The sequence below is a fragment of the Coregonus lavaretus genome, assembly GCF_964263955.1.
Source record: "Coregonus lavaretus genome assembly, chromosome: 11".
NCBI lineage: Eukaryota > Metazoa > Chordata > Actinopteri > Salmoniformes > Salmonidae > Coregonus > Coregonus lavaretus.
The window spans coordinates 17,911,108-17,930,137 of NC_139998.1; the positions used below are offsets into that span (position 1 = coordinate 17,911,108).

At 45.8% G+C, this 19,030-nt stretch overlaps 1 protein-coding gene across 1 annotated transcript in view; it reads left to right on the forward strand.

Annotated features, from left to right (window-relative positions):
• Window positions 1-19,030, forward strand: part of LOC311137066 (thromboxane-A synthase-like) — a 93,933-nt gene that overhangs the window by 61,330 nt on the left and 13,573 nt on the right. Inside the window, exons 7-10 of the mRNA XM_084171396.1 lie at window positions 2,696-2,784; window positions 4,901-5,049; window positions 5,348-5,475; window positions 5,801-6,151. Of these exons, the coding sequence (XP_084027522.1) occupies window positions 2,696-2,784; window positions 4,901-5,049; window positions 5,348-5,475; window positions 5,801-6,151 (717 nt within the window). The remainder of the gene's footprint in view (window positions 1-2,695; window positions 2,785-4,900; window positions 5,050-5,347; window positions 5,476-5,800; window positions 6,152-19,030) is intronic.

Sequence of the window (19,030 nt, forward strand, 5' to 3'; positions counted from 1 at the left end):
CAGGCTGCTCGTGCTTCTTCATCTGTCCTCCCTCTCTCAGGTCCAGACCCCAGTACCCTCTCCTCAGCCTCAGACTGACCAGTCTTAGCCCGATTCTTAGCCTCAGGCCTCATCCTTAGACTAGTCAATTTTAGTTTATGTTGGCATATACACTCATTGGCCAGTTTATTAGGTATCCTGTTCACGAAAATGGTTTGCTCCTACAGACAGTGAGTCACGTGGAGGCAAAGGGGGTTCCGACCCAGTACTAGATGGGTGTACTTAATAAACTGGCCACTGAGTGTATAAGCCCCAGTCTTAGCCCCATTCCCATTCCCCAGCCAGTCTATGATGATAAGGCTGGGGCTAATACTAGTCTAAGTCTAAGGTTGTGACTAGGGCTGTGGCTAGTCACAACCTTAGACTTAGACTGGTCAATTTTACTTTATTTTTACATGGAAGCTTATATAAACTTATACTGGTCTTAGCCCCCTCTCCAGCCTAATTATTAGACTGGTCTTATTAGCGTTCACAACCTTATCCTGTGACTAGGGTTGCCCCATCCCCGGCATCCAACCTCAGCCTTATCCTTATCTTTATGAATTGTAGTTTATTTTGACATTATATTAACTTACAGAGTAGACTATGCTCAATATTATGCCCGAAGTGACATTGATGCCAATGACGGTAGCCCTGCATGTCACAGTCATGTAACTGCTTCGGTCACAGCTCATTGTACCCATAATGCTACAGCATGTTTATCCATTAGTATCTCCTCTTGTGGAAGGATCTCATTTCCCATTTGATCCCAGCGTGTATTGATCGCTGGGGAGGTGTAGCGTGCTGAGGCTGAGAGGAGATGAGGAGATGGCGAGGGTAGATAGGGGAGATGTGTAAACCTTGTCTAGATTTCTCCCCATCTCCGCATCTCTCTCTCGCTTTCTCTCTGTGCCCTCTCTCCCGCTCCTCCTCATCCCCAAATCTTCTGTCAGAGCTGAGTGGCTCCTCTGATTTGGTCGGTCACGCCCCCCCCCCCCCCGACTGTGTCTCCTTTGCTGTTCAGTTTGGATGGAGGGCTGAGAGCTGCTCAGGGGAGGCAGATCTGTGGCATGTTTGGCCGTTCCTCTGAGGACTGTGTGCGTGCGTGTGCTGTCTGAGGGGGATCAGTAGACAGCGCTAATGTCTGCTGCTCCCTGATCACAGGTCCAGTGGAGGGAGATGGAGCAGAGAGACCAACCTAGGGTAGAGCCTCACACTCAAGGCCTCTTTATCACTCTCTCTCTCTCTCAAAGTTTCTCTCTCGCTCTGTTTCTCTCTCTCTCTTTCTCTCTCTCTCTCTCTTTCTCTCTCTCTCTCTGTTTCTCTCTCTCTCTGCTGTACTGGCTGTAGAGAAAGAGAGGGAGACTGCTGTACTGGCTGTAGAGAAAGAGAAGGAGACTCTGCTGTACTGGCTGTAGAGAAAGAGAAGGAGACTCTCTGCTGTACTGGCTGTAGAGAAAGAGAAGGAGACTCTGCTGTACTGGCTGTAGAGAAAGAGAAGGAGCCTCTGCTGTACTGGCTGTAGAGAAAGAGAAGGAGACTCTCTGCTGTACTGGCTGTAGAGAAAGAGAAGGAGACTCTGCTGTACTGGCTGTAGAGAAAGAGAAGGAGACTCTCTGCTGTACTGGCTGTAGAGAAAGAGAAGGAGACTCTGCTGTACTGGCTGTAGAGAAAGGGAAGGAGAAAGCGAGCAAGATATGAAGAGAGAGAGGGAGACGGCACAGCCCGGAATATTCTGGAACCCTGACACTCAGCAGTGAGACCTGGGGTTCAGAGGGTGTGTCATAATTTTTTCTCATGTCCCTTTAGTAAATATTCCACTGTCCTTCCTCTCTGTGGTCAAATATGTGTTAGTGTCCTCATTTTCTTTGATAAGACGAGACTGGGAGTTGACCTGAGGATTTGTTGTTTTTGATATTTGTACATTTCTAATAAGTTCTGTATCTGAGACATGTTGCTACTGCAGTATAACTCTGTCTGCCCTGGAGAAGTTATGGTAGAGAGATAGTGTTCTTCTTGAGATCTGTCTCTCTCAGTTCCGCATTGTAACACAGCAATCACCATGCTCAGAAGAGCTCTTCCCTTAATGAATAAATGAATTAATTAGATATCTGTTTGATCCATCATCATCAGGGTTCTTTTCCCCTTGGTAATGACCTCTGTAATGGCAATGACTTTAATGGGATTTTAATTGATTCAGCTCCTCTCTTTGCCTCATGGTGTCCTCACACACACAAACACACACACACTTTTCTGAGAGGGGCTGGAGGTGAGGAGGAGAGGAGTTGGCACCACACACACAGCAGCAGTATCCCCTCCTGTACTTATGACCAGGACTGATTCATTCAAGTGGACCACTTAACATTCACCCCTGATTCCATCTCGCACATTTGTCAGATGAGTCTTGATTTAAAAGTTTTTTTCTGCACAGGAAGAGATGAAAAGGGATAATTTGTTTTATCTATATTCATAGGCATATGATATGATATTTTGCAGCGAATTTGGGGGGTAGCCCGACAGAGACTTGAACCGGGGTCCAATGACTGTCAACCTAAGACCTTAGTCGCTGCGCCAAGAGATCCAAACCTCTTCACATGGTCCCTAGGTGTTAGCTTAACATTATGTTAGATGAGTATAGAATGTAGATGATAATGTTTCTGTCTCTGTCCCTGTGCAGATGGGTCCACTGATCAACATGGCCACGGACACCCTGCTCACTAACCTGAATGGACATGTCGAGTCTGGAGAGAGCTTTGACATTCACAGGTACTGTAACTACAGTAACTTTCCCTCTCATAGGGGTCATTATAAGGATTTTTCATTCATTGTTATCCTGTATTTTTCCAGACAAACATGTTTGGAAATCCAATTCAAACGTCTACAACCAGCGGTAAAATCAGATGTTTATAATGTAATATTAATTGTATAAGGGCTATATAATATCCTCCACATACAGTGGGGGAAAAAAGTATTTAGTCAGCCACCAATTGTGCAAGTTCTCCCACTTAAAAAGATGAGAGAGGCCTGTAATTTTCATCATAGGTACATGTCAACTATGACAGACAAATTGAGAAAAAGAAAATCCAGAAAATCACATTGTAGGATTTTTAATGAATTTATTTGCAAATTATGGTGGAAAATAAGTATTTGGTCACCTACAAACAAGCAAGATTTCTGGCTCTCACAGACCTATAATTTCTTCTTTAAGAGGCTCCTCTGTCCTCCACTCGTTACCTGTATTAAAAGACACCTGTCCACAACCTCAAACAGTCACACTCCAAACTCCACTATGGCCAAGACAAAAGAGCTGTCAAAGGACACCAGAAACAAAATTGTAGACCTGCACCAGGCTGGGAAGACTGAATCTGCAATACATTTACATTTACATTTTAGTCATTTAGCTGACGCTCTTATCCAGAGCGACTTACAGTTAGTGAATACATCTTTTTTTTATACTGGCCCCCCGTGGGAATCAAACCCACAACCCTGGCGTTGCAAACGCCATGCTCTATCAACTGAGCTACATCCCTGCCGGCCATTCCCTCCCCTACCCTGGACGACCCATTCCCTCCCCTACCCTGGACGACGCTGGGCCAATTGTGCGCCGCCCATGAGTCTCCCGGTCGCGGCCGGCTGCGACAGAGCCTGGATTCGAACCAGGATCTCTAGTGGCACAGTTAGCACTGCGATGCAGTGCCTTAGACCACTGTGCCACTCAGGAGGTAAGCAGCTTGGTTTGAAGAAATCAACTGTGGGAGCAATTATTAGGAAATGGAAGACATACAAGACCACTGATAATCTCCCTCGATCTGGGGCTCCACGCAAGATCTCACCCCGTGGGGTCAAAATGATCACAAGAACGGTGAGCAAAAATCCCAGAACCACACGGGGGGACCTAGTGAATGACCTGCAGAGAGCTGGGACCAAAGTAACAAAGCCTACCATCAGTAACACACTACGCCGCCAGGGACTCAAATCCTGCAGTGCCAGACGTGTCCCCCTGCTTAAGCCAGTACATGTCCAGGCCCGTCTGAAGTTTGCTAGAGTGCATTTGGATGATCCAGAAGAGGATTGGGAGAATGTCATATGGTCAGATGAAACGAAAATAGAACTTTTTGGTAAAAACTCAACTCGTTGTGTTTGGAGGACAAAGAATGCTGAGTTGCATCCAAAGAACACCACACCTACTGTGAAGCATGGGAGTGGAAACATCATGCTTTGGGGCTGTTTTTCTGCAAAGGGACCAGGACGACTGATCCGTGTAAAGGAAAGAATGAATGGGGCCATGTATCTTCAAGGGCATTGAAGATGAAACGTGGCTGGGTCTTTCAGCATGACAATGATCCCAAACACACCGCCCGGGCAACGAAGGAGTGGCTTCGTAAGAAGCATTTCAAGGTCCTGGAGTGGCCTAGCCAGTCTCCAGATCTCAACCCCATAGAAAATCTTTGGAGGGAGTTGAAAGTCTGTGTTGCCCAGCTACAGCCCCAAAACATCACTGCTCTAGAGGAGATCTGCATGGAGGAATGGGCCAAAATACCAGCAACAGTGTGTGAAAACCTTGTGAAGACTTACAGAAAACGTTTGACCTGTGTAATTGCCATCAAAGGGTATATAACAAAGTATTGAGAAACTTTTGTTATTGACCAAATACTTATTTTCCACCATAATTTGCGAATAAATTCATAAAAAATCCTACAATGTGATTTTCTGGATTTTATTTTCTCATTTTGTCTGTCATAGTTGACGTGTACCTATGATGAAAATTACAAGCCTCTCTCATCTTTTTAAGTGGGAGAACTTGCACAATTGGTGGCTGACTAAATACTTTTTTTCCCCACTGTACCGTATTGTGTTGACTGGGTTGGTACTCTCTCCTCAGGTGTTTTGGCTGTTTCACCATGGACGTCATAGCTAGCGTGGCCTTTGGCACCCAGGTGGACTCTCAGAAGGACCCAAATGACCCATTTGTTCACCACGCCCAGAAGTTCTTCTCTTTCTCCTTCTTCAGACCCATCATGTTCGTCTTCAGTGAGTACTGTGGAGCCCTGCCTTATTGCAACTAACTCATCATAGGCTTAGAAATACTGTCTAGAAAACAACTATACTACTACAAAAAAATTAGCAAAATGAAAGAGAGAAACATTTTAAAACAGAAGTGTTATGTTTTAAACATAATAATACACACCATTTCTCACAATATTGGACTCTATATACAGTCTATATTACAAGGGGCATGTCCAATGAACATATATTGCATTCCCTAGCTGCTGCCGTAAGTGGACTGACACAGACAGTATTGTATTTCTTCTTCTCTTGCTGTGTACAGTTGCTTTCCCATTCCTGGCTCCTCTGGCCCGGGTCCTCCCCAACAAGAGGAGGGATGAGATGAACAACTTCTTCATCAACTGCATCCAGAAGATCATCAGACAGAGAGATGAGCAGCCTGTTGAAGAGGTACAGTATGTTTCTGAACTTTCCTATTCTGTAAAATCTTCTGCTCCTTTATAAAAGATGGGAATGGATTTGCAATTATGAAGGACTCTTGTTATCTCTCCCTTCTCTCTTCTTGATCTTTGAATGTGTGTGCGTGTGTGTGTTCTCATGTTTATTTCACCTTTATTTATACAGGTAAATCAGTTTAGATCAAAATCTTATTTACAATGATGACCTGTCAAAAAAGATCTATAAACAGCCCATCAATAAACAACCCATCAATAAAAAAAATCTATAAACAACACATCAATAAACAATAATTGTGTTTGTGTGTGTGTGTGTGTAGCGCCGGCGAGACTTCCTGCAGCTGATGCTGGACACGCGCAGCACCAAGGAATGTGTGTCTCTTGAACACTTTGATGTGGTGAACCATGCCGATGAACTGGCCCACACACACCACTCCGGGGAGCAAGAAAATGGCGGCGTCGGCAGCCACGAGTCGCCCAACAGGCGCTCGGTCCAGACCCAGAAGAGGATGATGTCGGAGGATGAGATAGTGGGTCAAGCGTTTGTGTTCTTCCTGGCAGGGTACGAGACCAGTAGCAACACCTTGGCCTTCACCTGCTACCTCCTGGCTCTACACCCAGAGTGTCAGAGCAAACTACAGGCTGAGGTGGATGACTTCTTCACCAGATATGTGAGTATGGGGTTCTGGCTTAACTGTATGCACCTTACGTTCACAATCTCCTTCATTTGTCCTTACAGTATGTGTGCCATGATGGACTATTGATACTACTAAGATCCAAACCAGATTATGTAAATGGAACCACACTGATTAGGCCCTAATCTATGGATTTCACATGACTGGGAATACAGATATACATGTGTTGGTAGGGGCATGGATCAGAAAACCAGTCAGTCTCGTGTGAACACAATTTGCCTCATGCAGCGCGACACATCTCCTTCGCATAGAGTTGATCAGGCTGTTGATTGTGGCCTGTGGAATATTGTCCCAATCCTCTTCAATGGCTGTGCGAAGTTACTGGATATTGGCGGGAACTGGAACACGCTGTCGTACACGTCGATCCAGAGCATCCCAAACATGATCAATGGGTGACATGTCTGGTGACTATGCAGGCCATGGAAGAACTGGGACATTTTCAGTTTCCAGGAATTGTGTACAGATCCTTGCGACATGGGGCCGTGCATTATCATGCTGAAACATGAGGTGATGGCGGCGGATGAATGGCACGACAATTGGCATCAGGATCTCGTCACGGTATCTCTGTGGATTCAAATTGCCATCGATAAAATCCAATTGTGTTCATTGTCCGTAGCTCATGCCTGTCCATACCATAACCCCACCGCCACCATGGGACACTGTTCACAACGTTGACATCAGCAAACCGCTCGCCCACACGACGCCATACACGCCGCCATCTGCCCGGTATAGTTGAAACCGGGATTCATCCGTTAAGAGCATACTTCTCCAGCGTGCCAGTGGCCATCGAAGGTGAGGATTTGCCCACTGAAGTTGGTTACGACGCCGAACTGCAGTCAGGTCAAGACCCTGGTGAGGATGACGAGCACGCAGATGAGCTTCCCTGAGACGGTTTCTGACAGTTTGTGTAGAAATTCTTCGGTTGTGCAAACCCACAGTTTCATCAGCTGTCCGGGTGGCTGATCTCAGACGATCCCGCAGGTGAAGAAGACGGATGTGGAGGTCCTGGGCTGGGTCTGCGGTTGTAAGGCCGGTTGGACGTACTGCCAAATTCTCTGGCAACAGCTCTGGTAGACATTCCTGCAGTCAGCATGCCAATTGCACACTCCCTCAAAACTAGAGACATCTGTGGCATTGAGATGCATGAAAAAACTGCACATTTCTGTCCCCAGCACAAGGTGCACCTGTGTAATGATCCTGCTGTTTAATAAGCTTCTTGAAATGCCATTATCTTGGCAAAGGAGAAATGCTCACTAACAGGGATGTACAGTAAACCAATTTGAGAGAAATAAGCTTTTTGTGCATATGGAAAATTCATGGGATCTTTTATTTCAGCTCATGAAACATGGAACCAACACTTTACATGTTGTGTTTATATTTTTGTTCAGTGTACATAGTTTAGCGCAGAAAACGTGGTAATGAACTACAATGACCATAATCCATTGCGTGCCTACTTGTCCGGTCTGTGTGTTTCTTTTACGCCTGCTAGGCTAGGTTAGATTAGTTTGGGGCAGATACAGAGAGAAAGAAGAGACAGAAGAATGCGCAATCGAGAAGGATAGAGCAGTTGCTTCGCAAGGTATCTCTTCCTGAAAATACATAATGATTGATAGTTTGTATTCAGCAGTCATAAAAGTATGCCTTATTTACATTGAAGATCTACTAAAATAGTGATTTTGTCAGACAGCATAGGCAGCAGCTCTATAGAGATGAGATGATGACTTGGAATGAAATAATAAAGTCATCAAATAAAACAAATGTAATAAACACAACAACTGAAATATTTTATTAAAGTAAAGGAATGTGAATGACCGAGAGACCCAGTTCTATATAAACTCCACCTCAATTGTAAGAAGGCCATCTCTGCTGCAGTGCCAGTCTGCCACGCTGCAGGCCAGCCGAGGTGATGAGTGTGAAAGACAGACAGTGATCGGCCCTGGCTGGAACAAAAATAAATGAGAGAGACTGGATTGGATGGGGGGGCATAGAGGGATGGGTGGGTTGGCATTTTTCAGATTGAGGATTTTCAATCTGTTTCTCCTGGGTCACAACAGCATGCAGTTTGACGTGCGCTGCCACTCTATTGTGAGATAAATAACACAGACAACAGCCAAGATTTTGCTGCATTCATTTTGGATGAAAACCAATCTTTGTCTGGCAGATGAAGCTGGGGGGTTGCAGCACAACAGGGGTGCACACCAGAGTATGTGAGTACGCTCATCGCTCATGGAGCGGTGCTTGCGTACCGCTCCGGCGCTCCATGTCCTATCCAACTGCTCTGCACTCACAGAGAAAAAAAATCACAATTTAACCAACACCCATCTATTTCTGTGACTACCTGGACCTACCATTTGGATTTGAAGTATTGACACAAAACCATATGATTTGAATGAAAAGTATTATAATTAACATGAAAATGTGAATGCAAGAAGTGCTCATAATTTCAAATAGGCTACATGTCATTTTAAACAGCATATAAACACTCTAAATACAGTAGGTCAGGAGCCAGACAGGGAGCCTAATGAGTTATTAAGGCTATATTATTTCTATTATTTCAAGGCTATAGCCTACAAAGAAATACATTGTGAAGCATTTGTGAGTGCGACACACTAGGCTGGTAGGGACATAAAGCTCTCAGTATTTAAACACCATTTTGTTGTAGTGTGTACCTGGCGCCGACGAGGATGGCGGCCTCGTGACTAGCTCTTAGGAAACTTTGCTGTATTTTTTTTTTGTATGTATAATTTTTACATTATTTGCTCAGAGAGTGTTTTGTATCATTACATACAGCTGGGAAAAACTATTGGATATCAGAGCGGCGGTAACTCACCAGCATTACGACCAGGAATACGACTTTCCCGAAGCAGATCCTTTGTTTGCTTTCCCCAGGGCAATATAACTGATTCCAGCGGCTGACCCAAAACATCGCCGGCGGAGGAGAGGCACTCGGATCGGCCTGCTGGTTTGACTTAGGAGGCGCGCACACCACCCATCGCTTCCAAGTATACTACTCGCTAATGTTTAGTCTCTGGTTAAGGTCGACGAGCTCCGGACAAGGATTTCTTTCCAGAGAGACATCAAGGCCCGTAACATACTTTGTTTCACGGAAACATGGCTCTCTGGGGATATTCTGTCGAAATCGGTCTAGCCAGATGTCACGGCCGTGTATATCCCCCCTCAGGCCGATACCACGACGGCCCTCAAACATCTTCACTGGACTTTATGCAAACTGGAAACCACATATCCTGAGGCTGCATAGCAAGTTTGAGGACTAGGCCGCCAAAGTTCTATCAACATATCGACTGTTGTACTCGCGCTGCTAAAATCCTCGACCATTGCTTTTCTAATTTCCGTGATGGGTGTAAGGCCCTCCCCCACCCTCCTTTCGGCAAATCTGACCACAACTCCATTTTGCACTTCCCTTCCTATAGGCAGAAACTCAAACAGGAAGTACCCGTGCTAAGGACTATTCAACGCTGGTCTGACCAATCAGAATCCACACTTAAAGATTGTTTTGATCACGTGGACTGGGATATGTTACGGGTAGCTTGCGAAAATAATTTAGACAAATACACTGAAACGGTGACTGAGTTTATCAGGAAGAGTATAGGTGATGTTGTGCCCACTGTGACTATTAAAACCTACCCTAACCAGAAACCGTGGATAAATGGCAGCATTCGCGCAAAACTGAAAGCGCGAACCACTGCATTTAACCATGGCAAGGTGACTGGGAATATGGCAGAATACAAACAGTGTAGCTACTCACTCCGCAAGGCAATTCAACTGGCAAAACATCAGTATAGAGACAAAGTGGAGTCGCAATTCAACGGCTCAGACACGAGACGTATGTGGCAGGGTCTACAGACAATCATGGACTACAAAAGGAAAACCAGCCACGTCGCCGACACCGACGTCTCGCTTCCAGACAAGCTAAATACCTTCTTCGCCCGCTTTGAAGATAACACAGTGCCACCGATGAGGCCCACTACCAAGGACTGTGGCCTCTCCTTCTCTGTGGCCGACGTGAGTAAGACATTTAAGCTTGTTAACCCTCGCAAGTCTGCCGGCCCAGACGGCATCCCTAGCCGCGTCCTCAGAGCATGCGCAGACCAGCTGGCTGGTGTGTTTACGGACATATTCAATCTCTGACTTTCCCAGTCTGCTGTTCCCACATGCTTCAAGATGGCCACCATTGTTCCTGTACCCAAGAAAGCAAAGGTAACTGAACTAAATGACTATCGCCCCATAGCACTCAATCAATCAATTTTATTTTATATAGCCCTTCTTACATCAGCTAATATCTCGAAGTGCTGTACAGAAACCCAGCCTAAAACCCCAAACAGCTAGTAATGCAGGTGTAGAAGCACGGTGGCTAGGAAAAACTCCCTAGAAAGGCAAAACCTAGGAAGAAACCTAGAGAGGAACCAGGCTATGAGGGGTGGCCAGTCCTCTTCTGGCTGTGCCGGGTGGAGATTATAACAGAACCATGCCAAGATGTTCAAAAATGTTCATAAGTGACAAGCATGGTCAAATAATAATCAGGAATAAATCTCAGTTGGCTTTTCATAGCCGATCATTAGAGTTTAAAACAGCAGGTCTGGGACAGGTAGGGGTTCCATAACCGCAGGCAGAACAGTTTAAACTGGAATAGCAGCAAGGCCAGGCGGACTGGGGATAGCAAGGAGTCACCACGGCCGGTAGTCCCGACGTATGGTCCTAGGGCTCAGGTCTCTCAGTTGGCTTTTCATAGCCGATCATTTAGAGTTGAAAACAGCAGGTCTGGGACAGGTAGGGGTTTCGTAGCCGCAGGCAGAACAGTTGAAACTGGAATAGCAGCAAGGCCAGGCGGACTGGGGGCAGCAGGGTGTCATCATGCCCGGTAGTCCTGACGTATGGTCCTAGGGCTCAGGTTCTCAGAGAGAAAGAGAGAACGAGAGAATTAGAGAGAGCATACTTAAATTCACACAGGACACTGGATAAGACAGGAGAAGTACTCCAGGTATAACCAACTAACCCCAGCCCCCCGACACATAAACTACTGCAGCATAAATACTGGAGGCTGAGACAGGAGCGGTCCGGAGACACTGTGGCCCCATCCGAAGAAACCCCCGGACAGGGCCAAACAGGAAGGATATAACCCCACCCACTCCGCCAAAGCACAGCCCCCGCACCACTAGAGGGATATCCCCAACCACCAACTTACAATCCTGAGACAAGGCCGAGTATAGCCCACAGAGGTCTCCACCACAGCACAAACCAAGGGGGGGGGGGGCGCCAACCCAGACAGGAAGATCACGTCAGTAACTCAACCCACTCAAGTGACGCACCCCTCCCAGGGACGGCATGAAAGAGCACCAGCAGGCCAGTGACTCAGCCCCTGCAACAGGGTTAGAGGCAGAGAACCCCAGTGGAGAGGGGAACCGGCCTGGCAGAGACAGCAAGGGCTGTTCGTTGCTCCAGCCTTTCCGTTCACCTTCACACTCCTGGGCCAGACTACACTCAATCATATGACCTACTGAAGAGATAAGTCTTCAGTAAAGACTTAAAGGTTGAGACCGAGTCTGCGTCTCTCACATGGGTAGGCAGACTGTTCCATAAAAATGGAGATCTATAGGAGAAAGCCCTGTCATCATGAAGTGCTTTGAGAGACTAGTCAAGGATCATATCACCTCTACCTTACCTGTCACCCTAGACCCACTTCAATTTGCTTACCGCCCCAATAGATCCACAGATGATGCAATCGCCATCACACTGCACACTGCCCTATCCCATCTGGACAAGAGGAATACCTATGTAAGAATGCTGTTCATTGACTATAGCTCAGCCTTCAACACCATAGTACCCTCCAAGCTCATCATTAAGCTCGAGGCCCTGGGTCTGAACCCCGCCCTGTGCAACTGGGTCCTGGACTTCCTGACGGGCCGCCCCAGGTGGTGAAGGTAGGAAACAACATCTCCACTTCGCTGATCCTCAACACTGGGGCCCCACAAGGGTGCGTGCTCAGCCCCCTCCTGTACTCCCTGTTCACCCATGACTGCGTGGCCAAGCACGCCTCCAACTCAATCATCAAGTTTGCAGACGACACAACAGTAGTAGGCTTTATTACGGGGAGGAGGTGAGGGCTCTGGGAGTGTGGTCCCAGGAAAATAACCTCTCACTCAACGTCAACAAAACAAAGGAGATGATTGTGGACTTCAGGAAACAGAAGAGGGTGCACCCCCCTATCCACATCGACTGGACTGCAGTGGAGAAGGTAGAAAGCTCCTAGTTCCTTGGCGTACACATCACTGACAAACTGAAATGGTCCACCCACGCAGACAGTGTGGTGAAGAAGGCGCAACAGAGCCTTCAATCTCAGGAGGCTGAAGAAATAATTTGTCTTGGTATCTAAAACCCTCACAAACTTTTACAGATGCACAATTGAGAGCATCCTGTCAGGCTGTATCACCGCCTGGTACGGCAACTGCACCGCCCGCAACTGCAGGGTTCTCCAGAGGGTGGTGCGGTCTGCCGAACGCATTACCGAGGGCAAACTATCCGCCCTCCAAGACACCTACAGAACCAGATGTCACAGGAAGGCCAAAAAGATCATCAAGAACATCAACCACCCAAGCCACTGGCTTTTCACCCCGCTATCATCCAGAAGGCGAGGTCAGTACAGGTGCATGAAAGCTGGGACCGAGAGAATGAAAAACAGCTTCTATCTCAAGGCCATCAGACTGTTAAATAGCCATCACTAGCACATTAGAGGCTGCAGCTGCCTATTGAAATCACTGGCCACTTTAAGAAATGGAACATTAGTCACTTTAATAATGTTTGCAGTTGAAGTCAGAAGTTTACATACACTTAGGTTGGAGTCATTAAAACTCATTTTTCAACCACTCCACAAATGTCTTGTTAACAAACTATAGTTTTGGTAAGTCGGTTAGGACATCTACTTTGTACATGACACAAGTAATTTTTCCAACAATTGTTTACAGACAGATTATTTCACTTATAATTCACTGTATCACAATTCCAGTGGGTCAGAAGTTGACATACACTAAGAGTACTGTGCCTTTAAACAGCTTGGACAATTCCAGAAAATGATGTCATGGCTTTAGAAGCTTCTGGTAGGCTAATTGACATCATTTGAGTCAATTGGAGGTGTACCTGTGGATGTATTTCAAGGCCTACCTTCAAACTCAGTGCCTCTTTGCTTGACATCATGGGAAAATCCAAAGAAATCAGCCAAGACCTCAGACATAATGACCATAGTTATGTTTGGAGGAAAAAGGGGGTTGCTTGCAAGCCGAAGAACACCATCCCAACTGTGAAGCACGGGGGTGGCAGCATCATGCTGTGGGGGTGCTTTGCTGCAGGAGGGACTGGTGCACTTCACAAAATAGATGGCAGGAATGATAATTATGTGGATATATTGAAGCAACATCTCAAGACATCAGTCAGGAAGTTAAAGCTTGGTCGCAAATGGGTCTTCCAAATGGACAATGACCCCAAGCATACTTCCAAAGTTGTGGCAAAATGGCTTAAGGACAACAAAGTCAAGGTATTGGAGTGGCCATCACAAAGCCCTGACCTCAATCCTACAGAAAATGTGTGGGCAGAACTAAAAAAGCGTGTGCGAGCAAGGAGGCCTACAAACCTGACTCAGTTACACCAGCTCTGTCAGGAGGAATGGGTCAAAATTCACCCAACTTATTGTGGGAAGCTTGTGGAAGGCTACCCGAAACGCCAAGTTAAACAATTTAAAGGCAATGCTACCAAATACTAATTTAGTGTATGTAAACTTCTGACCCACTGGGAATGTGATGAAAGAAATAAAAGCTGAAATAAATCATTCTCTCTACTATTATTCTGACATTTCACATTCTTAAAATAAAGTGGTGATCCTGACTGACCTAAAACAGGGAATCTTTACTAGGATTAAATGTCAGGAATTGTGAAAAACTGAGTTGAAATGTATTTGGCTAAGGTGTATGTAAACTTCCGACTTCAACTGTACATATCTTGCACTACTCATCTCATATGTACAGTGGGGAGAACAAGTATTTGATACACTGCAGATTTTGCAGGTTTTCCTACTTACAAAGCATGTAGAGGTCTGTAATTTTTATCATAGGTACACTTCAACTGTGAGAGACGGAATCTAAAACAAAAATCCAGAAAATCACATTGTATGATTTTTAAGTAATTAATTTGCATTTTATTGCATGACATAAGTATTTGATCACCTACCAACCAGTAAGAATTCCAGCTCTCACAGACCTGTTAGTTTTTCTTTAAGAAGCCCTCCTGTTCTCCACTCATTACCTTTATTAACTGCACCTGTTTGAACTCGTTACCTGTATAAAAGACACCTGTCCACACACTCAATCAAACAGACTCTAACCTCTCCACAATGGCCAAGATCAGAGAGCTGTGTAAGGACATCAGGGATAAAATTGTAGACCTGCACAAGGCTGGGATGGGCTACAGAACAATAGGCAAGCAGCTTGGTGAGAAGGTAACAACTGTTGGCGCAATTATTAGAAAATGGAAGAAGTTCAAGATGACGGTCAATCACCCTCGGTCTGGGACTCCATGCAAGATCTCACCTCATGGGGCATCAATGATCGCCAGTTGGTTGTTTCATTTCACTCTGCATCTCTTCAGTCTATGAGTCTCGCAAGAAGCTGCAGTGGCTGTGGCTGCGGCTGCAGTGTCTGTGTCTTCCGGCCTTAACAAAGTGCTCCATTAAATAACCACCCCTTCTGCTGTCACAGCCATGATCAACTCTGCAGCGCTAATGCAGCTCTAATAGGGAACACATAAACAGTTAGACGTGGAGTGGAGGCTTTTACAAGCCCATGTGTGCGTCCAAAATGGCACCCTATGCCCTAGGGTCCATAGGGCCGTGGTCAAAGTAGTGCACTATATAGAGAATAGGGTGCCATTTGGGACGCCGCCATGACCTTGTTAGATCCTCCACTTCCCCGTCTCCTGTCTCCTTCTGCATCTTAATACCCTGACCAAGGCCAGAACAGCGGAGAACAGAGCAGAGTGGAGCAGGCAGCAGACCGGAAGACAGGATCAAACGCACACAGAGGAGGAGATCTCTTTGACTGGAGCGTCTGGAGTCAGACACTCTTTCACTCTTTCATCTCATCTTCCCTCATTCCGCACTGTGCCGATACGCTGCTCTCTGCTCTTTAATGCTTAATCCTTCAACTCACAAGGGAAGACGTGTCTACAAAGAGAGCTCTCAGTGTAAACCAACTAACTCTGCCCGTTCTGCTTCTGGTGATTTACTTCCTGATCAAAATGCATCAGTGCAAATATAACAGTGCTTACTTCCTCACTGTTTTAAGTTCGTTTTTTTATCATCTTGGTGTTAGTCAGTCTGATGTGATATACAGTATATTTCTCTCTGAAATAGAGCACTGTTATTGGTTGTTGTGAATAGTAGACTACCGAGCAGCCTTTGAGGCATGTAACATTAGATGTTGTTACAAGGCACCGCAACAAGTGAATTTGTCCTCGTGGTAGTTTTAATGATCGGCTGCACCACTGATAACTGTTGTCAACACTACTCTGCGTTGCAGCATTTTGAAAGTCCTCTAGACTTAACCCATCTGCTTCAAAATATGACTCTGTCCTGAACCTTTCTAAGGAGTGTCGATGGAAAATATCAGTAGTAGGTTTTCAGAAAATCTTACAAAAAATGAAGGACTAACCAAAAAGAGCTTCTGGATATTAGGACAGCGATTACTCACCTCGTATTGGACGAAGATTTTTTCTTCAATGAGGCGGCTGCGAAGGATATCATACAGACACCGACAAGGCTCAAATCCCCGTCATTCGCGTGAGGAAGAGACAGAGATATCGTGGACGTAGATCGGGGTGCCTTGTAAGGATCCGACGGCGAGTGAGTAAACTGCCTCTTCCATCAATCCTATTAGCCAATCTTCAATCATTGGATAACAAATTGGATGACCTAAGATTACGGTTATCCTACCAACGGGACATTAAAAACTGTAATATCCTATGTTTCACCGAGTCGTGGCTGAACGACGACAATGATAACATACAGCTAGCGGGCTATACGCTACATCGGCAGGATAGAACGGCTGACTCCGGTAAGACAAGGGGTGGCGGTCTGTGTATATTTGTAAACAACAGCTGGTGCACAAAATCAAATACTAAGGAAGTCTCGAGGTTTTGCTCGCCTGAGGTAGAGTATCTTATGATAAGCTGTAGACCACACTATTTACCAAGAGAGTTTTCATCTATATTTTTCATAGCTGTCTATTTACCACCACAAACCAATGCTGGCATTAAGATTGCACTGAATGAGTTGTACAAGGCCATAAATCAACAGGAAAACGCTCATCCAGATGCAGCGCTCCTAGTGGCCGGGGACTTTAATGCAGGGAAACTTAAATCCGTTCTACCTAATTTCTACCAGCATGTTAAATGTGCAACCAGAGGAAAAAAAACTCTAGACCACCTTTACTCCACACACAGAGACGCATACAAAGCTCTCCCTCGCCCTCCATTTGGCAAATCTGACCATAACTCTATCCTCCTGATTCCTGCTTATAAGCAAAAACTAAAGCAGGAAGCACCAGTGACTCGGTTAATAAAAAAGTGGTCAGATGACGCAGATGCTAAGCTACAGGACTGTTTTGCTAGCACAGACTGGAACATGTTCCGGGATTCTTCAGACAGCATTGAGGAGTACACCACATCAGTCACTGGCTTCATCAATAAGTGCATCGATGATGTCGTCCCCACAGTGACCGTACGTACATACCCCAACCAGAAGCCATGGATTACAGGAAACATCCGCACTGAGCTAAAGGGTAGAGCTGCCGCTTTCAAGGAACGGGACTCTAACCCGGACGCTTATAAGAAATCCCGCTATGCCCTCCGACGAACCATCAAACAGGCAAAGAGTCAATACAGGGCTAAGATTGAATCGTACTACACTGGCTCTGACGCTCGTCGGATGTGGCAGGGCTTGAAAACTATTACAGACTACAAAGGGAAGCACAGCCGCGAGCTGCCCAGTGACACAAGCCTACCAGACGAGCTAAACCACTTATATGCTTGCTTAGAGGCAAGCAACACTGAAGCATGCATGAGAGCACCAGCTGTTCCGGATGACTATGTGATCACGCTCTCCATAGCCGATGTGAGTAAGACTTTTAAGCAGGTCAACATTCACAAGGCCGCAGGGCCAGACGGATTACCAGGACGTGTACTCCGAGCATGTGCTGACCAACTGGCAAGTGTCTTCACTGACATTTTCAACATGTCCCTGACTGAGTCTGTAATACCAACATGTTTCAAGCAGACCACCATAGTCCCCGTGCCCAAGGACTCTAAGATAACCTGCCTAAATGACTACCGACCCGTAGCACTGACGTCTGTAGCCATGAAGTGCTTTGAAAGACTGGTCATGGCTCACATCAACAGCATTATCCCAGAAACCCTAGACCCACTCCAATTTGCATACCGCCCCAACAGATCCACAGATGATGCAATCTCTATTGCACTCCACACTGCCCTTTCCCACCTGGACAAGAGGAACACCTACGTGAGAATGCTATTCATTGACTACAGCTCAGCATTCAACACCATAGTGCCCTCTAAGCTCATCACTAATTTTTATTTTTTTATTTCACCTTTATTTAACCAGGTAAGCCAGTTGAGAACAGGTTCTCATTTACAACTGCGACCTGGCCAAGATAAAGCAAAGTAGTGCAATAAAAACAACACAGAGTTACATATGGGGTAAAAAAACATAAAGTCAGAAATACAACAGAAAATATATATACAGTGTGTGCAAATGTAGCAAGTTATGGAGGTAAGGCAATAAATAGGCTATAGTGCAGAATAATTACAATAGTATTAACACTGGAATGCTAGATGTGCAAGAGATGATGTGCAAATAGAGATACTGGGGTGCAAAAGAGCAAAATAAATAACAATATAGGGATGAGGTAGTTGGGTGGGCTAATTTCAGATGGGCTGTGTACAGGTGCAGTGATCGGTAAGGTGCTCTGACAACTGATGCTTAAAGTTATTGAGGGAGATAAGAGTCTCCAGCTTCAGAGATTTTTGCAATTCGTTCCAGTCATTGGCAGCAGAGAACTGGAAGGAATGGCGGCCAAAGGAGGTGTTGGCTTTGGGAATGACCAGTGAGATATACCTGCTGGAGCGCAGACTACGGGTGGGTGCTGCTATGGTGACCAATGAGCTTAGATAAGGCGGGGATTTGCCTAGCAGTGATTTATAGATGGCCTGGAGCCAGTGGGTTTGACGACGAACATGTAGTGAGGACCAGCCAACAAGAGCGTACAGGTCACAGTGGTGGGTAGTGTATGGGGCTTTGGAGACAAAACGGATGGCACTGTGATAGACTACATCCAATTTGCTGAGTAGAGTGTTGGAGGCTATTTTGTAAATGACATCGCCGAAGTCAAGGATCGGTAGGATAGTCAGTTTTACGAGGGCATGTTTGGCAGCATGAGTGAAGGAGGCTTTGTTGCGAAATAGGAAGCCGATTCTAGATTTAACTTTGGATTGGATATTCTTTATGTGAGTCTGGAAGTTGAGTTTACAGTCTAACCAGACACCTAGATATTTGTAGTTGTCCACATACTCTAGGTCAGACCCGTCGAGAGTGGTGATTCTAGTCGGGTGGGCGGGTGCTAGCAGCGTTCAATTGAAAAGCATGCATTTAGTTTTACTAGTGTTTAAGAGCAGTTGAAGGCTACTGAAGGATTGTTGTATGGCATTGAAGCTCGTTTGGAGGTTTGTTAACACAGTGTCCAATGAAGGGCCAGATGTATACAAAATGGTGTCGTCTGC